Genomic DNA, 19187 nt, shown 5'->3' on the forward strand with positions numbered 1-19187 from the left:
AGGTCACTGGCACTGTGAGCACCTGTGCTAACCACTGAGCCACCATGCCACTCCTTATTAAGCCTTTTCTTAATCTGTCATTTGTGTTTTAAAGAAGTAATATGTGGATAAAGAGGAATTGGTGGATATACTGTATTAGATTTACAGAAGGTATTTGATAAGGTGTCACATCAAAGGTTATTGTGGAAAATAAAAGCTCATCGTACAGAGGAAGCCTCTTGGCATGGATAGAAGACTGGCTGCCTAGACATAAATGGGTCATCTTGTTGTTGGCAGGATGTAACAAAAAATCTATCACAGGATCAGCACTGCCACCTTATTTTAAACAAGTGATTTTGATGGAAGGTATGATGATTAAATTTACTGATGACACAAAGGTAGTTTGGAAAGTAGGTTGTGAAGAGGAAATAAACAGGCTACAAAAGACTGCGGTTAGGTGATTGAGAAAAGATCTGCCAAATTGGTTATTATGTGGGAAAATGTACAATTGCGTATTTTGTTGGAAATAATGTAAAAAAAAAGTCTATATGGTGAGGGATTGCCAAACTCTGAGGAGCAGAGGAATCTGGGTGTCCTATTGTGTGGTTCACAAAACGTTAGTATGGAAATAGAGTAGGCAATTTGGTAAGCTAAAAGATTGTTTTTATTGCGAGGGAAATGGACTGAAAAAAAGTAAGGAGTGTAAGATTCAGTTTTTGGTGAGACCACATTTGCATATTGTGTGCAATTTTTGGCCTCCTTATTTAAAGATTTGATTTGAAGATTTTCTCATCAAAGGAATCCTGCTAGGGATGGATTGACCGTGTAGGTATGTGGGAAAGGGTATCGCCTTGACTTAGCCATTGAGAACTACACCTTTGCATGCTCTATTTTAGCAAAACCTTAAAATAGGAGAAAAAGAGGACATTCTTCCCTTAAACATTCCATGAGGAAAAAAAGGAAAGAAACCTCTTTCGTAATAGGCCATGACTCCTTGCAATCTCTCTCTCCAGTGCAAGCTTCTCTGTTTTTAAAGCTGTAACTGAAACTCTTTGTGGTTGAAATGCATCGAGGCTGTTTAATAGGGATTTACTTGGCTTAATACCTGTGTTTTCCAATGACGAAAGTTGCACAGGTTAGATGCGTATTCTGTAGAATTTAGGAGAGGAAGGAATGGTTTGATTGCATCGTACAAGATCCTAAATAGTCTTGACAGGTGTGAGAATCTTGAGCTCGGGGTCAATGTTTAAAAATAAGGAAGGGGTCATCCATTTAAGACAGAGATGTGGACAGTTTTTTTCTCAGGGCAGTAAGTCTTTGAAACTTTTTTTTAAAGGCAGCGTTTCTGGCTATTTTTAAGGCACAGTTAGATTCTTAATAAACAAGTGCATGAAAAGTAAAAGGAGGTAGAATGTGGAGTAATATGTTAGCCATGATCTTACTGAGTGGTGCAGCAGGCTTGAGAGGTCCATTCCTATTCCTAAATAGTATGTTTACATGCATGTTCACAGGTGCCTTCTTTGCAATTCCGTCTGCAGCCTCATATCTACTATAACCCCAGTCAGCAACTAGGCTTGAAGTCTGTATTGTTCCATCACTCGTCCACATCCCTTGCTTTGTGCCTTGATATTGTATAATTTGAAAAAGCTATCAAGCCCTAAAAGATATTAGAAAATCGAGGAGCAGAAGTACTGCTCCAAAACTGCTGCTTGTGCAACCACTGTATCTATAAAAGCTCCAACATTTCCCAGTGGGCTGCCAGGTTGCATCTTTACTCTGTCTCCTTCCGTAATGGTTTCAAAGTGAGGTCAGGCACTAGGTATTGGGAGCAGATTGAATTTATTTCAGTGTGCTCTCTTCATGTTATAAAGCAGTTTATCCTGAAGGACGTGACCTGCATTCAGTGTGCAGACACCTTAACTCCTTGCAATGCGGATTGCATTCTCGGCCCTACGCTTTCTCCTTGGTAATCTGTGCTGGACAGTGGTATCTGCTACCACCTTCAGCATCAGAAAATGCATAAGTATTTTGAATTAGAGATAATGGGAACTGCAGATGCTGGAGAATCCGAGATAACAAAGTGTGGAGCTGGATGAACACAGCAGCCAAGCGGCATCTTAGGAGCGCAAAAGCTGACGTTTCGGGCCTAAACCCTTCATCAGGTCTGATGAAGGGTTTAGGCCCGAAACGTCAGCTTTTGCGCTCCTAAGATGCCGCTTGGCTGCTGTGTTCATCCAGCTCCACACTTTGTTATCTGTAAGTATTTTGAGTTGATATTTCTTCATGTGCTATTTTTTGCACTGTGCTTGAGCCAAATGCTTGTGTGCATCAGTTGGCAACTATTTCACAATGAATGTATTAACCATGGCACTAGAAACAGTACACAAAGATTTGTAGCTCTTAAGAAGCAAGCATTTGCATAGTGAATTGCCACTTAATGAGTTACTATTGGGCTAGCTGCAGTTCCAGCTCGGATTTCTACTCCTTTGTCAGGAGAAGATGGGATAATCGCAAAGAATAAGAAGGGATCTTATTTAAAAGTAAGAGATAATAGGAACTGCAGATGCTGGAGAATCCGAGATAACAAGGTATAGAGCTGGATGAACACAGCAGGCCAAGCAGCATCTTAGGAGCAGGAAAGCTGATGTTTTGGGCCTAGACCCTTCATATGAAATGGGGGAGGGGAAGAAGGCTCTGAAATGAGTAGGGAGAGAGGGGGAGGTGGATCGAAGATGGGAAGAGGAGAAGATAGGTGGAGAGGAGACAGACAAGTTAAAGAGGCAGGGATGGAGCCAGTAGAGATGAGTGTAGGTGGGGAGGTAGGGAGGAGATAGGTCAGTCCAGGGAGGACTGACAGGTCAAGAGGGTGGGATGAGGTTAGTAGGTAGGAGATTGAGGTGGGAGGAGGGGATAGGTGAGAGGAAGAACAGGTTAGGGATGTGGGGACGAGCTGGGCTGGTTTTGGGATGCAGTAGGGGGAGGGGAGATTTTGAAGCTTGTGAAATCCACATTGATACCATTGGGCTGCAGGGTTCCCAAGCGGAATATGAGTTGCTGTTCCTGCAATCTTTGGGTGTCATCGTAGTGACACTGCAGGAGGCTCAGGATGGACATGTCATCTGAGGAATGGGACGGTGAGTTGAAATGGGTCACCCAGTTGCGCCCTGTCACTTTTGTTAAGTGCCTAATCATACACTTGTGCAGGGATTGGACAAAATGTTTTAACTGCTGAGTTTATGATCTGCGGGGTAAATAATGTAGTGCCACTAGTTTCGTTTTGACTTTAAATCAGAAGGTTGAAGTTTTGAAATGAGAAGAACTGGTCACCACGGTGGAAGTTTGTGAAGAATCCAGGTTGTGAGGGTGTATAGAGAGCTCCACTATCTGAACTGAAAAGGAGCTTAGGCCGTCAGAATTGAAAAAGGCTCATCCCAACAGAATATGAAAGCAGCCATAAAATTCTCAGCAATCCGAGGGAAATAACTGGGAAGAGTCAGTTAAGGAAGGCATGAGAAAGAATTGAGATAGGAGTGAGATTTCTCTGGGTTTGATTCTCTGTAAAAGGATGGTGCAGGGAAACGTTGAAACTTTTGTTGTTTATGTTAAGATCTTTGTAACTGTCTCATATAGCAGGATATATAGTTTTTATTTTTCTTTCTTCTATGTAATAGTCTAATCTTCTTTTATTCAAGAACATTTGAAGCCTCATGTGAATATGTTTTAGTGAACTAACCACCACAGTAACCATATGTAAAGGCTGAACATGATCTATCAAGTCAAGTTCCATTCCTGAAGCTCATTTGTCAGTATTAGCATCAGCTGGAATCATAATACGAGTGATAATGGTCTCATTCAAATATGTTGTATGTCTGCATGGCTGGAGTCTAGGTGGTGCACTCTGTTCAGATATTGCATTTGCATCTCTATTGTCTGTCTGAATTCAGACCAAGCTCAAAGCACACTGGCTGTATATGACCTGAGCCTTGTCAGTGGCAGCCCAGGTTGACTTGTGAATTGGCTCGCAGTACAAACCTGCACCCAATTTCCACTGGCCAGTGGTTACCATACTAGGAAGCTTATTGAAAAGTTTGTTTGGATGGCTACTGTGGCATTATTACTTCATACATTTGTACAATGGAAGCTTTTCTGGATTGAGGCAGAGTATCTATTGCTGACTACATTATACTGAGTCCAGGGGTTACTGCAAGCACAAGATGGAAAAGAAGCGCATTCTGTCACATTCAAAGCCATCTCCTTGTTGAGCATTTGATTCTCCCCATTCTTATAGACTATAATTTCTTAATCTGGCAAGGAATTAAGGGCTATAGGGAGAGTGCAGTGAAGTGGAGTTGAAATGCCCATCAGCCATGATTAAATGGCGGCGTGGACTCAATGTGCCGAATGGCCTTACTTCCACTCTGGTATCTTACGGTCTTATATGCTCTAGGGAGGAAGCTACCAACTAGCACCAGACAGCCATGCTGGCTGCAAGAAGATAGGTACCATTGGTCAAGTGATAACTCTTAGTCTTAATCTTTCTGTTGTTTATGTGAGAATTCATTACAATGCATTTGAAGAAAATTCCTCTTCCCATGCCTCCTGGCTTATGAAGCAGTGAAGGCATATGCTAATATATGTTTCCATTGCTGGGTTTTCCTTGAACAAGGTGCTAGCAACTTTTTTACAAGGGACTGTGGTTTGAGGGCAACACTCTGCATTAAACATGGGGAAACAGGAGTCTCTCTTACTCTACCTCTGCCAGAGCCTATTTGGAAAGATTTGCAGATTATCAATAAGTTTGTTTGACCACATTATACCCACGTCTTCTGTAGCTGTTGAGTCCTGGAATAGGGATGGAACCTGGAGAATTGAGCTCGGGGGTGGGAATGCTATCCATTGTGCGACAAGACCATTTGTTGTAATATTGGAAATATTGCAGCCAATTTGTGCATGGCAAAATCTCTTAGACAACAAAAAGAAAATGATCAGATCATTTGTTTTAGCCACTGGATGACGGATAAATATGGTTCAGCACAATAGGGTAAACTCCCTTGCTTTTCTCGTAAAAGATAACAATGCATTATTTCAGATGAACTGAAGGGCTAATGGGACCTCTGTTTAATGTTGCATCCAAAAGTTGGCATTTCTGACAGGGCAACACCCACTTTGTTCTGCAATACCAACCTCTATGTTTTGAATAAATGATTAGTTGATGCTAATTATGTTCACGGTACAGATGGGTTAAAAGGATAGTAGTACTTGAGAGAGATTTCATTGTAAAGCTGGGCTGATGGGATTGGACCTTATTTGCTTACTTAGCTTCCCCAGTATATCGTATTGCCTTGTTGCAAGATGTTGTTGATTTTCATTCCCTTTATTTGTTGTTTCTTCATAGATTGATGAGTTTGTGAAGTTCGCTGAAGTGTTCCCTTTAATTGACACGGGTATTGAGGTGGATCCAATGAATTATCTAAAGACGGTGGGCTGGATCGAATTGATTGGAGGATTTCTGCTGGCATTTGGATTGAAGTTCATGCAGGAAGTCAGTGATATTGTCCTTGCAATCGTTATGATGGGTAAGAAATGACAAAGTCCAGTAAAATATACTTCAGCCAGACTCACTCATGATAATCACGAGCTTTGTTCTGAGCATGCTGATCAATCAGAAATTCTGCTATTCCTTCACTTCACTGACAAATAAGGTTGTTCAAGCACTGGCAGTGCATCTAACTTCACAGGAAAAAATAATCAGTGAAGCATGAGGATTGAATGAAGAAACAAGGCTCTTCATCCTCAAATAAAGGTGAATGATGGTGTCCTTGTCAAATGATATTAAACAGCACAGAAAATACAACCTCTGTTTCTCCTCTCTACCTTTAACATGTGTCATTGGATGGAATTTACTCACGTTTTTCTTGTGCGTAGTGAGATTCGGGGTGGGCGGTGCAGAGTTGGTGAGCCACCCCAACCACTGAGAAGACCATCTGACTAACCCACCAATCAGCTCAGAGAATCACAGGCCTTAACACTGGCATACTGAGTTCCCAACCAGTCAAAGACCAGCAGCTTCTCAGCCCAAAAGTCAGTCAGTTGAGGCCTAGACCTTGGCACATCCAACTGCGAGAAACCAACTACTTTTTATATAATTCCTGTGTTGGTGACATGGGGAGATGGGGCACAAGGAAGTTGGTGGGGAGAAGGTGGCTTCCACAGGCCACCCTCTTGCCATTTATCTGTGCCTCTGATTGCCCACATGACCACTTAAGGGCATTAATTGGTGGATCAAGCAGGTCATCTATGGATCTTGTTGTCGAGACCTTAGCTAGTGAAGCGTCAAGAACTGGGTGCGTTTGTGTCCAGGGTTAACTTGCCGTAATATTTCACTTGCTTGACAATTTTGTCGCCACCTCCACTGAGAGGGGAAAATCACACCCAGTTTGGTTTCATGTATATTGCAACTTCGAAGTGAAGTGGAGTTTCTACTTTGGGAAACTGGATCGAAAGGAGCCTCTTTTTCCCAGAACTAGCAAAGGAGCTCTCTTTCAATCCAGCAGTTTGGGATGGAGCTGCCCTTCAACTCCTGGAGTGGGAGGACAGTGTGTCAGTGAACTCATCTAGTTGCACTATATTATGTTCTATTTAATTGCAGTTTTTACTAATTGTGATATTTATTGATGGTTTTGATAGCCTGTAACCTTGACTTTGTATGCTTATAACCTCCTATACTGCTAGCTCTGTGTCAGTTAAAAGTTTCCATTGAACTGAACGTGTGAACTATTTGGTTGAAATCAGCACCAATTATGTCCAGTATTGTACCCTGTTTATTTTCAGTACATCAATGAAATCAACCACTTTCTGACAACTGTTACTGCTTGCCTTTCCCTGTGCCTGCTCTCAATCAAAACTTCTTTTGAAACTCTCAACCATGACACTAATCAGTCTCTCTCACACTCATTGACTTCTCCTCTCTATTTCTCACAACCTATGCTGCAGTCCTCAATTTCTCTGATGAACAGAAGGCTGATGATCTGACCCAGTACAAACATCATTTTCATGTTGCAACCACCCAGTCAAAAGGAGTGTCACAGTGCCTTTATTAGTTTGCTTTCAAAATGTGAACTAATCAGTCTCGCAGACAGGGCAGGACGTTCTCTACAACAAAAACGAAGTATAGCTGTAAATCTGAAATTGAAACAGAAATCAGCACTATGAGCAACTTCTGTGAAGGATGAATAGAGTTGATACTTCAGGTCAGTTGGGTTTGGAGGATATTGAGAGGAAAGGTGTGGAGTATTTGATGTGTAGAGTAATGATCACAGGAGCTTAGAAATGAAGGTTTCAACAGGAGAGGACATGAGTGAGATGGGGCATTAGGCCATTGTTGACAATCGTGAGGATGTGGAAGAATAATGTGTTCATTACTTGATCTATACAGGCTTGATGCACACACAACCCTGCTGCAAATAATCGACCTGAAATGTTAACTAACCTACGAATGTATGAAATAGGAACTGAGATAGACCATTTGGCCTTTCAAGCCTGCTCTGCCTTATAACAAGTTCACAACTGACCTGAACACAGAATATTCTGTACTATTGGACAGAACAGGAAACTGAACGTCAGGACCAGTGGTTTTGAAAACAAACAAGTTGTTGCAGGAACATCCAGATGACAATAAGCCTCCTGGCTTCGCTCTATATCTGCTTCCAGACTTCAGTATCCCATTGCATTACTGTCTAGAGGAGAGTCTAGGGACGGAATCAAGCAGCATTCCACCTTCTGACCATTATCTCGTGTTGCTTGCTAAAAAATGCATCAGTACGTAAAAGTTTCACTGATTATAGGCTAAATCACAGTTGCTTATAAAGGTCAGAATATGACACAATGTGACAACACATAAACATGCCTGGAGAAAATGCTGACGGCCAGTGTAGGAAAGCCCAAAACTGTAGGATAATAATGCCATTCACTCATTGTCTTTACATGTAATCAGCCAGTTGGTTAATTGCATTACATGCTCTATTTCATTTGCAGTTTAATTGAAGAGATACCCCATGGAGGAGGCAGTAATGTAGTTGTAATATCACAGGACTCCTAAACCAGAACCCCACGCTAATGGTCTTGGACCATGATTTCAGAACCTACCATGACAGATGGTGAAATCTGTATTCAGTGAAAAATCTGGAATTAAAACTGTTGGTAAAACAAATCCCTTAATTTCATTGATCTGCTTGAAGGGAGGAAATCTCTTGTTATTACATGTTCTGGCCTACATATGACGCCGAACCCACAGCAATTAGGTTGGCTCTTAGCTGCCCATCAAATGATAACCTGGCAAGCAAAGCCCATGTTCTGTGAATATATTAAAAAAGAGCAACTGCATCCGCTGTACCCGGTGTGGCTACATCTCCACTGGGGAAACCAGGCGGAGACTTGGGGACTGCTTTGCAGAACACCTACGCTCGGTTCGCAGTAAACAACTGCACCTCCCAGCCGCGAACCATTTCAACTCCCCCTCCCATTCCTTAGACAACATGTCTAGCCTGGGCCTCCTGCAGTGCCATAATGATGCCACCCGAAGGTTTCAGGAACAGCTACTCACATTCCGCTTGGGAACCCTGCAGCCCAATGGTATCAATGTGGACTTCACCAGCTTCAAAATCTCCCCTCCCCACACTGCATCCCAAAACCAGCCCAGCTCGTCCCCGCCTCCCTAACCTGTTCTTCCTCTCACCTATCCCCTTCTCCCACCTCAAGCCGCACCTCCATTTCCCACCTACCATCCTCATCCCGCCCCCTTGACCTGTCCATCCTCCCCGGACTGATCTATCCCCTCCCTACCTCCCCACCCAAACTCTCGTCTCCACCTATCTTCTCTATCCATCTTCAATCCGCCTCCCCCTCTCTCCCTATTTATTTCAGAATCCTCTCCCCATTCCCCTTTTCTGATGAAGGGCCTAGGCTTGAAGTGTCAGCTTTTGTGCTCCTGAGATGCTGCTTGGCCTGCTGTGTTCATCCAGCCCCACACTTTGTTATCTTGGATTCTCCAGCATCTTCAATTCCCATTACCTCTTCAGCTCTGACTTTTATGTAATATTCTGCATCTCCCACATCCTGGAACAATGTCAGTTTTCTTAGTTTATTTTTGTAACCCACCTTGGGATGCTCTTTTTGTTCAGGGTAGATATTTAAGCAAAAGTTAAATGAGCATAGTGAACAATCTATTACTGTATCGTCAATGGTGATATGGCATCCCTCCCCTATCTGGGCAATGGGTTCAGTGTAGAGGTCTTACTGCCACTCTGGTTCAGACCCGTTAACTTAGCACAGAGAAGGATGAGAATAGGGACCTTTCTGGCCTCCTTGATTCAGTTTTGAATAAGGTAGTGCATACATACACACTACACCATCTCAGCGGTTAGACTATAAGAGTAAGGAAGTGCCATTTTTGTTCTGTTTGCATAAGGCTTCTTATCTGTGTTGGGTAGAGGAGGGGTGTGAGCAAATGACCAAAATGGTGATGATGATAATCAATATGAGAATGATACAGAAACAGAATCTGGCTGCAGACGACGTATAAGTGGCTGTAGTGATATAACCTAGCAGGAAGCAGTGAAAATCTGACAAATCTGACATATGGCAACAGAAAGACCGACAGTGCAGATTACTCTGCTCGCCAAATACTGCTTTGGAGATGCCGATCCCAAGCATCAGTCCATGTCTGCTTGATTCCAAATGGCCATATTTCACTAGGATCTAGCGGCAGCACAGTGGCTCAGTGGTTAGTACTGCTACCTCACAGCACCAGGGACCTGGGTTCAGTTACACCCTCAGGCAACTCTCTCCGTGCAATTTGCACAATCTCCCTGTGTCTGCGTGGGCTTCCTCCAGGTGCTGCAGTTTCCTCCCATAGTCCAAAGATGTGCAGGTTAGGTGGATTGGCCATGCTAAATTGCCCATAGTGTCCAGGGATATGCAGGCCTAGGTGGTTTAGCCATGGGAAATGCAGGGTTACAGGGATAGGTTAGGGAGTGTGGGGATCTGAGTGAGATGTGTTTTGATGGGTTGGTGTGGACACCACAGACTGAATGGCCAGCTTCCACACAGTAGGGATTCCATGATCTGCTCTGTGGAAGCATGCTGGTTAACATTTAAAGTTATTCCCTTAGCCCTGTCAAACCTGGGGTTAGATTGTGGCTTTACATCATTTGAAAAATGATTAAATCCATAGCAGGTGCATACTTCTTCTCTCAAGGTTGCATAGACTCATCGCAACTTGATTAATGAACTTCCACTGAGAATAGACACATGAAGCTGGGTCTTGATGTTTGAGGAAAGACCACTAGGTGGCTGCAAAAGCAAAAGCAGATCATGACCAAAATGAAGTGTCCCCAGCTCAGTGCTTGAAACAAATTACAATGTGAAGACTAAAAGAAATGAAGAGTAACCAAGAGGGGGAAGCAAAGTATGAGTCGTTCATTTTCTGTTGGTAATTGAATGGCTTAAAGTCCCTGAAGCAGCTTTGAGTTTTGATGTGGAGGAGCAAGGGGCTGTACAGTACAGTGAGTTTCAAAGGGCCCTCAATTAGCCAGGACCTTGTCAGTAGGTCTCACTTGTGTCAGGTAGGGAACGGCAGTAGCTGACCAGGGCAGACACTGAGCTGCTGACACCTATAACCTTTCATATCCAGCAGAAATGTGGCACGTTGCACTTGCTCCTTCCACTGAAAACGCTCATGCAAAAAGCAAAAGATAAATATCCTGCACTGTCACTAGATCAAGCATCAAGAAGCAAATATGGAGACACAGGAGGTGCTGATAGTAGAGGTAAAAATCAAATGTTTAGATATTTCCATTGTAAAGAAGTGGAAAACCCTTGTTCAGAATACTGGACATGGCAATGAAAGCCGATGGGACCTACTGGGGTTTGTAAGAGTGAGTCTATAGAAAAAGCAACTCAAAACGTAAACACCGCAGATAATTTGCAGTTTGAACTACAATCAGGAAAACAGAGGTAAACATTGTTAAGTGCAGGAGAGGTGAATAGGGTAGATTAAAGGTGGAACGAGTTTATGTCAAAAGAGAAGATAGCTCAGTTTTCTTCATATGATGCCATTAAAATCCTAACGATATTCAGGAAGGACTGGAGTTACTCAACACTGCTTTGCAACAGAAGGAATTATATTCCCACAAGAGGGTGAAATGAATGCCAAAATGCTAATTAATGGGATAAGTGGAGAGCGTATCCCAGTTCTGTTGAATAAAATAAATTATAAGAGCATGACTTGTTAATTGGATCACTGGAAACAGGACTTATTTAGAAATTACCCATGGTTGGAATTGACTTATTCCTGGGGAATGATTTAGCTGGAGTAAAGGTTATAGTTTCACCCATAATCGTGGAAAGCTTGAATGGGGTTAAAGAGACAGAAGAGTTCCAGGACCATTACAAGCTTTTTAGGGAGCTTGACATGCTGGCTACGAAAAGGTTCATTCCCCTGTTGGACAATCTAAGACCAGAGGACGTAATCTCAGAGTGAGGAGTCATCCATTTTTAAGACAGAGAGGAGGAGGAATTTCTTATCTCAGAGGGTGGTAAATCTGTAGAATTCTTCACTGCAGGGAGCTGTTGAATCTGGGTCCATGGGCAGACTGTCCTTGTCTTTGATGTTCAGACACCAGCAGATGGTGTAACTCTGTCATTGCTTCCTTCTTGATGGCAAGGGCTGGTCCCCGTTGGCTTGCCCAGATAACAGAGGGCTTTAGTCACTTCAGTGACTTCAGCGTGACTGCCTTTTCTCCCTCTTCAGGAGTGTCCCTTCATCCGCCAAATCCACAAGCTAGTGGCAAGGTCCCTAAAGTGAACAGGCTCAGGCTCAGTAATTGTACGTAAGAAATAGGAGTGGGAGTGGGCCATTTGGCCCCTCGAACCTGCTGCACCATTCAGTAAGAGCATGACTGATTTTTTTCATGGACTCAGCTCTGGAATCACAAGTAAGCCAGATTGGTTCCGGATGGCTGTTCCTACCCTAAAGGACATTAGTGAACCAGGTAGGTTTTTCCGACAATCAATAATGGATTGATGATCATCATTAGACTCTTAATGAATCCAAGCTCTACCATCTGTCATGGCAGGGTTCGAACCTGGATGCCGAGGGCCTTACCTGGGTCTCTGGATTAGCAGTCCAGTGATAATGCTACTGTGTTATTGCCTCTCCATTTGTTATATGACCTATTGTAGTATATTGCCATATGTATAATGCTGAGACCAGTGCACACACAGAATGCCATCTCCAAACTGGACAAAAAAAATCACCTCTCAGAACTGATAGTTCAGTTCCAAGGGGACCAGGTCCCGCCCTGTGGCCCTTGATATCTGGCCAGGAATCATCCATAAAGGTGAAAATACGAAATAAGTCAGATCCAGTCCTGGGACATAGCATAATACGAGTTTATATTACACAGATATCTATTGTATTGTACTTTCCTGACATTGTTTGTGTTTGATGTTTAAATAGGGAAATAATGTCACACATGTTGTAGGCTATAGTATTCTGCCAGGATGAAACTCTCCATTTAATGTTACTTGATTGATTGATGGGCAAGCATTGCGCACTGACAATGAATTGTTGACAAGTTGAAAGACATAAAAGCTCATAGGACACTGGGTTTGTGTCGAATTGGCAATGAACTAGTTAAAAAAAAATGAGATGCCACAGTGAGAACTGCAGCTTTGTCCTAACAGTGCCTATTACTATCTTGGTCTTTGCAAAACCACCTTCTTTGAAGATATTTAGATAGGCTAACTGAGCTGACATCATGTTTCAAACCTGTGATGTTGCTGGTGTGGACACCTTAGTGAAATGTAATTGATGTGTTTGTAAAAGCTTGTACTCTGTTGCAAAAAAAATCCTGTCCCTCTAGTCTCTTTCAACTCAGCAGAGGATGAGCACAATCTCCTGTAGTGTGTGACATTAAAAAGCATAGGTCTGAGCCAGTGTCCTAAAACCTATCACTCTGAGAATGCGTGTACCTAACCTCGTGTGCTTAATAAGGATTACTCATTCCCCACTGGTTATAGTGTTAGCAAATGATGAAATGTGAGGGGTAGTTGTCAGACATCCTACTTGGCCAGTTTACTTCAGGTTACTGACATTTAATGTTACATGTGGTTGATTGATTGGTGAATCAGAAATCAGTCGCTTTTACTGCTATCTTGGCTTTGTTTGATATTAGCCTGTGTGTCAGAGAGAAGGAACTAGCGTTTCAATTCAGCTTCAAGCAACATGTTGATTTTTGCTTTAATAACTCGGATGGCATGTACTAATGGGCAATTTCTTTTCCTTTATTCATTAACGGAATGAGCGCGTTCCTGCTGGACCAGCGTTTATTGCCCATCCCTAATTCAGTTAAGGGTCAACCACTTTGCAGTGGGCCTGGAGTCACATGTAGGCCTGACCAGGTAAGGATGGCAGTTCCCCTCCCTAAAGGACATAGTGAACCAGATGGGTTTTCCCCGATAGTCGGCAATGAATTCACGGTCATCATTGGAACTTAATTCCACGTTTTTTAAATTGAACTCAAACTCCACCAGCTGCTGTGGCAGGATTCGAACCAAGGTCCTTAGAAAATCTCCCAGTGATAATACCACCAGGCCATCGCCTCCCTGGTGGCAATATGTGGAGTGGGAGATTTGGGGAGAACTCCACATCCGGCAGTGCCGAGGACATGGAAACAAGGCTGACCTCAATGGCAAGTCCTCATTTAGGTGAATCAGTGCAGACTCCCTTGTACAGCTGGCCAGATTGAGAGTCTAGCTAGAGAGCAGGAGTACAGATTAGTGATGTGAGGTTACAGCTAGTGTCAGCAGGAACACTGCCAGCAGTCAGGGAGAGGGATGAGATGGGATCTGGAGAAATGAGAGGTTGGCACAATTGTCAGGAAGGATGTGGGCATTTGAGATCAGCTTAACACCCCTGCATATCCTGGCCAACCAGGACTTGGAAAAACATGTACTATTTTAGGCCTATTCTGGCCGGTTGACTTCTCCTGCCAAGATGATGATGCTGCTTCACAGTGGATTGCCCTGTGATGGAGTTGAAAGTAAGTCATTGCACCCAGGGTATTATTGAGTTGCCACTTTTCAATATTAAGTAAGCTCTGCCTGTTTATAGCATAAGCTTCATATGGGGTCTGAATTGAGGAATCCTAATCTTTAATCCCAGTATCATTGACATTCTGTCATCATTGGGCACAAAGGTTTAAATTGGGACCTTTGTATCTGGTGTATTTTACAAATTATCCATAGCCAGAGATCAGAAGGTAAAAAGTGCAAGTACTGTAAATATAATGCGACAGATTTTCTGATGGCCAGGTAGTGGAGGTGGGAGTTGTGAATTGGGCCCCCATGGAATCCCATTCTTAGCAGACTCCAAAGCAATTGCACAGGAATTTGAGTAATCCACTGGGAATTTCAGCTATGTTGATATCCCCCTAAAATCTCAATTTAATTCGGCAAGTTTGCATTGTTGCAATGAGATTAAATAATTTCTCAGTAAATGCTAGACATAATACAGAGTCTAACTTCTCAGTAACTAGTGAACCGATCTCATGCTTACCTCACGCACACCTAAGATGGCCACCTCCAGAGAAGTTAACTCCCCAGACCTGACCCAGTCTGAACCCCCTTCATTCCCCCTGCTAGATCTAACATCTAGACTCTCACCCTGCCAGAATCGACAGCACTTTCCAACCCCGGGAAAACCCAATTCCTGGGGGTCTAAACGCTGCATCTCTTACCTGCTTCTCTCTGTCTTGTCATGTGGTATCCTACCCCTCCCAGCTAGATCCCTAACCTGGCATCCTTGCCCCTACTCTCCCAGCACCAAACATCATATTGAGTTTGTAGATTTTTTTTATTAATCAACCTGTTCAGATCTGTAATGTCATACTTCCGAAGCAGATGGGACTGGAACTGAACCCTTCTGGCCCATAGGTAGGGACACTATTAATGCACCACAAAAGCCCTAAGAAGTCATTAATTTCCTGGATATTTTATATCAACCTGTTCACACATGTTAAAACACACATATGGGGCAGGTGGGATTTGAACCTTATCCTTCTGGCCCAAAGAAAGGGACAGTAGTTGTGAAAGTGACCATCAGGACCTGAAATGTCTGAATATAACAGCTGACTATTGTGAAAGTGGAGGGTGACCATGGTTTCCCTTCCCCCTGACAGTTACGTGCTACAAAAGAACTGTTAGAATGGAAGGACGTTTCCGTACCTCTGAGGGAACTCTGAGTGGAACCTCTTCTCTGAAATTAGATGCTCCCTGTTTTTGTAAAGAAGAGCTGGAGATTGCATGAGATTGCCTGTTCCTGGAAAATGTGGCCCAGTGTGTTATTGTTTCTGTTCATTAATCCATTTACTGACTAGTGAATCAATTAAGCAACTCTTCGCCTATCTCACAGCCTGCTTGCACTGTTGATTCTGTTACCTTCTGTAGCCAAACACTGGGAAGCTGCCATACAGTGAAGGATTTTCACATGTGCCAGTGTATTACTGAGATCTTCAGCAGGATAAAGGCACAACCTGGGTTATAGAAAGTTCAGGGGCTGTGGTTGCGTTGTCTGTGTGAGTGTACAAGGATACTGGAATCAAATAACCGATACTAAGAGGATCCCCAAAAAGTGGAACATCATCTGAAAAAAGTGGGAAAATGGTCCTTTTTCCTATACCAGCTTCCCATTTGTAGAGGAAGAGATTTGTGGTGTTCCTCAGCCCAGAGACTCAGATTTGAGAATCACCCCAGGACTGTTTCATAAAATAACATGGTCAGAACGGTTGAGTATGAATCTGACAACCCTTATGAACTTGTTGATTGCAGGCAGTTAGTGTGGGACAAATTCCCATTCGACAGCTTAGTAGCAGGAATGTTAGAGTCTCTGCCCTCACCATCCATGGCTCCAGACTGCAACATGCATTCAAAAAGTGTCACGATGACTCAGGCTCCCTGAGTAAACTGTAATACACAAATGTTATACGTAGATGAGTGCAAAATAATTATTTCTCGCTCTTGAAGAGAAAGCTGTGATGGATGTTGAACCGGGACTGCAGACTGTGCGTGCAAATGTTTGACAACAATTTGTGTGACGGTTTTCGGTTGGACCACAGGATAACAGTTAGCCCAATTCGCTGTGTGCTGTGCTTCCTGTGAAAAAGCTGTACGCTGAGAAGCTACTGATGCTGCATTTGCACACTGTGCACAGTTCAGGACTGAAAGAGCACACAGGCATCTACCCACACTCACTATATTGCAGTAAACCTGCACTGCCCTATAGTTGACCTGTAACAACAATAGTCCTGAAATATATCGTATACATCTTGAAATTAGAGATCCCACCTCACTTAACCAAGCCTGCTTGGTGCCATCTACTATGAAAACAGCCTGTCTGTTGGAGAGGAGATCGATAGCAAAACCACAGTGGCTGTAATTTGCTCCACTGTTACAACCCTGTTTCTGCAGTGTCAGCATGCCACAGTGCCAAAACATTCTCACCCCTGACACACATTTCCTGGCCCAAGAGGCTGGAAAATGACATCCAGTTTGACATTTCAATGCAGTGCTGTGGGAGTGTTGCACTGTTGGAAGTGCTGCCTTTCAAATTAGGTGTTAAAACTGAGGGCTCAACTGCCCTCTTGAGAGGACATGAAAGATAACATGGCTTTAATATGAAGAAGAGAAGAGCAGTTTTCCACACTGTACTGGCTAATATTTATCCTTCCACTTAACATCTCCTGAAAAAAAGTCCGTTTTTCTTTCGATGAGCCCCGGTGAAAATTGTAGTGATTGACAACATTAGCGTAATGATCTCCTTGGTATTAAATCTTCAATGTATTCCCAAACTAACTCACAGGAGGATGCACACTTGCACTGATGCACGTTTCCATGTAACCCTGTGAGACTTTTCCCAAGGGGACATAATCAGTATCAATATTAATACTGCCTTACAATATTGATAATCAATCAGGAACAGAAGATATGGCAATTTATAGGGCTCAGTCTGAAATCAGGAAACTCAACCCAGTCAGAGATTAAACCTGAAAGATTTCTACTCTCACGCTAAGGTATTGCATTCAACAACTGAGCCATCAGGGGAACCTTCACAAAGCTTCAATTACATGTTAACAGATGGTGCACAAAGGTAAATTCTCAAACAGGCCAGCTGCTTTGACCCTTGAATGTCATAATTTAATTGTCAAATCTGTCCTGTGTCTCTTTTTGTGACAAAACCTTCCATCCCTGCCCTTACAACTGCAGGTGACCCATTTCAACTATCAACTGTCAGAATGTAAACCCCTTTCATTTTATATATCCAAAACATCTGTAAATTTTCAGTGTGCATTAATCAAATGAAATAAAATAAATCAAGAACAAGGTTACCTCTCACATTTTTGATTTGCTACAGAAATATTTCAGCTATGCTTAGGATCAAATCCATTGCAACGTTGAATCACGTTTCCAACTTGATGTTATTTCAATGGTAATTCATCTGTTTCTCTATTTTAAAGGAGCTGACTGAGATTCCTGGCTGTGTTTGTCAAGGGGAGAGTGGCTACAATTGTGCTCATTGAGGTGCAGAATTATTTATTAGGTAAAGGCACAGACTTGCTTATTGAGAGGCGTAATGCCTTATTTATAGAGGGTGGGGTTGCTGGCTCTTTATCAAGGGGATGTCACGACCATGTTTGTCAAGGGAGAGGCCCACAGAATGAAATACTGAATGGAATCACGGCTGTGTTTATGGGTGGGAAGGTGACTGTGTTTGTTGAGGGAGGTGGTGTGCCTTGAGGGTCATGGCCCAGGGCCATGTTTCTCAAACTGCTGTGTGCATTAAGTGTAGCGACAGCATTTGTTGAGATTTGTGCCTTTGGCCGAAAGGCTGGCCTGTATGTTTGTGTGCAGTCCCATGTTTAAAACACTGACCAGAGATGTGCGAAGGAGGCCCCGAATTTTTGTTGTATTATTTTGGGTTTGTGCATGGAGGTTTTTGATAAGTTTAGTCTTGTATTGAGCACTAACTCCCATATTTGATTATTGTTGCTTGATGTTATGTGGCGAAGACTACCTTGTGACTCAGACCCTTGGCAGTTCCAAAATCCTCCATGGGATGTGACTGTTTCCTCTGTTGCCTCGTGGATTGATCACAATGCAGCCCGAAGGCTTTCTCAGATTTACCTCTTCGGTCGTTAGCTGACATACAAGTTCCTTAAACATCCTGTCGCTGTCTCTCAACTGTGTTGTGCTTACCTTTGAGATTGTTCCCTATCTAAACATTGAGTAATACGACAGCAATTGCCCCTGACTATTTACCCTATTCACAAATGATGTTCAAATCACCTTCAACAAATAAATGTTTGGTGGGTGAGGTTGAACAAAAACCCAGCACAACTTGCTGCAGATCAGATTTTGTTGGATCAGAGTCAAAGTGCGTGTTCTGTAATGTGTGAGAAGCCTAGTAAAGCTTATGTTCACTGACTGGGATTGTCAGATTGTTGCCATGTTCTTTACACTTAAGGTAGTCAAGCAGTTTCATGTCTTCAACCAGATTAAGAGATACACTTTGCTTGGCCGTGTAAGCTTTGGCTGGAGAAATTGAGTGGGTCAGAAACAGCAGCAGCCGATGATAGTGAGGGAAAGCACCAAGTAGGGTAGCTCAAACAGTTGTGCCTGGGCCTCCGGCAGCAAGTGGCAATGGTGCAGGATGGTGCGGAGCAGGGTCGCTGGAGTGTTCGAATCAACCCTCTCCGGAGGAAAGGGAAGCAGGCCTCATGAGGGAAATGATCATCCAGACAAATTCCTCAGCCAGATGTAAACCACAGGTTTAATTCCAAGTGAATAGTAGGTTACCCTTTACTTCCCTTCATGCATAAAGTGACCTGATGCCAGTGGAATAAAGAATCCCTGTTTCGTGATGTTTGGACCATGCATGTGTCCAAATATCATGTTATGTGGTTTTCAGTTCAATGGCATTGCATTAGAATTGAAAGAAATAAAATAGTAATCTTTTATCACTCTCCACAGCTGCTGTCAGACCCATGGAGCATTTCAACATTTTCAGTTCTTAATTTCGGATTCCCAGCATCCACAGTGTTTTGCACATGTTGCTGTAGGAAATTTGAGTGTCTGATTGCTGTATTGGAGTT

General features: G+C 43.0%; 1 protein-coding gene across 1 annotated transcript in view; it reads left to right on the top strand.

The window, feature by feature from the left end:
• The window catches only part of LOC125465163 (platelet-activating factor receptor-like), a 96986-nt gene that overhangs the window by 12960 nt on the left and 64839 nt on the right, over positions 1–19187 (top strand). Inside the window, exon 2 of the mRNA XM_048558369.2 lies at positions 5375–5555. Coding sequence (XP_048414326.1) covers positions 5375–5555 — 181 coding nt within the window. The remainder of the gene's footprint in view (positions 1–5374; positions 5556–19187) is intronic.

This window comes from Stegostoma tigrinum, chromosome 24 (assembly GCF_030684315.1).
Source record: "Stegostoma tigrinum isolate sSteTig4 chromosome 24, sSteTig4.hap1, whole genome shotgun sequence".
NCBI classification, from domain to species: domain Eukaryota; kingdom Metazoa; phylum Chordata; class Chondrichthyes; order Orectolobiformes; family Stegostomatidae; genus Stegostoma; species Stegostoma tigrinum.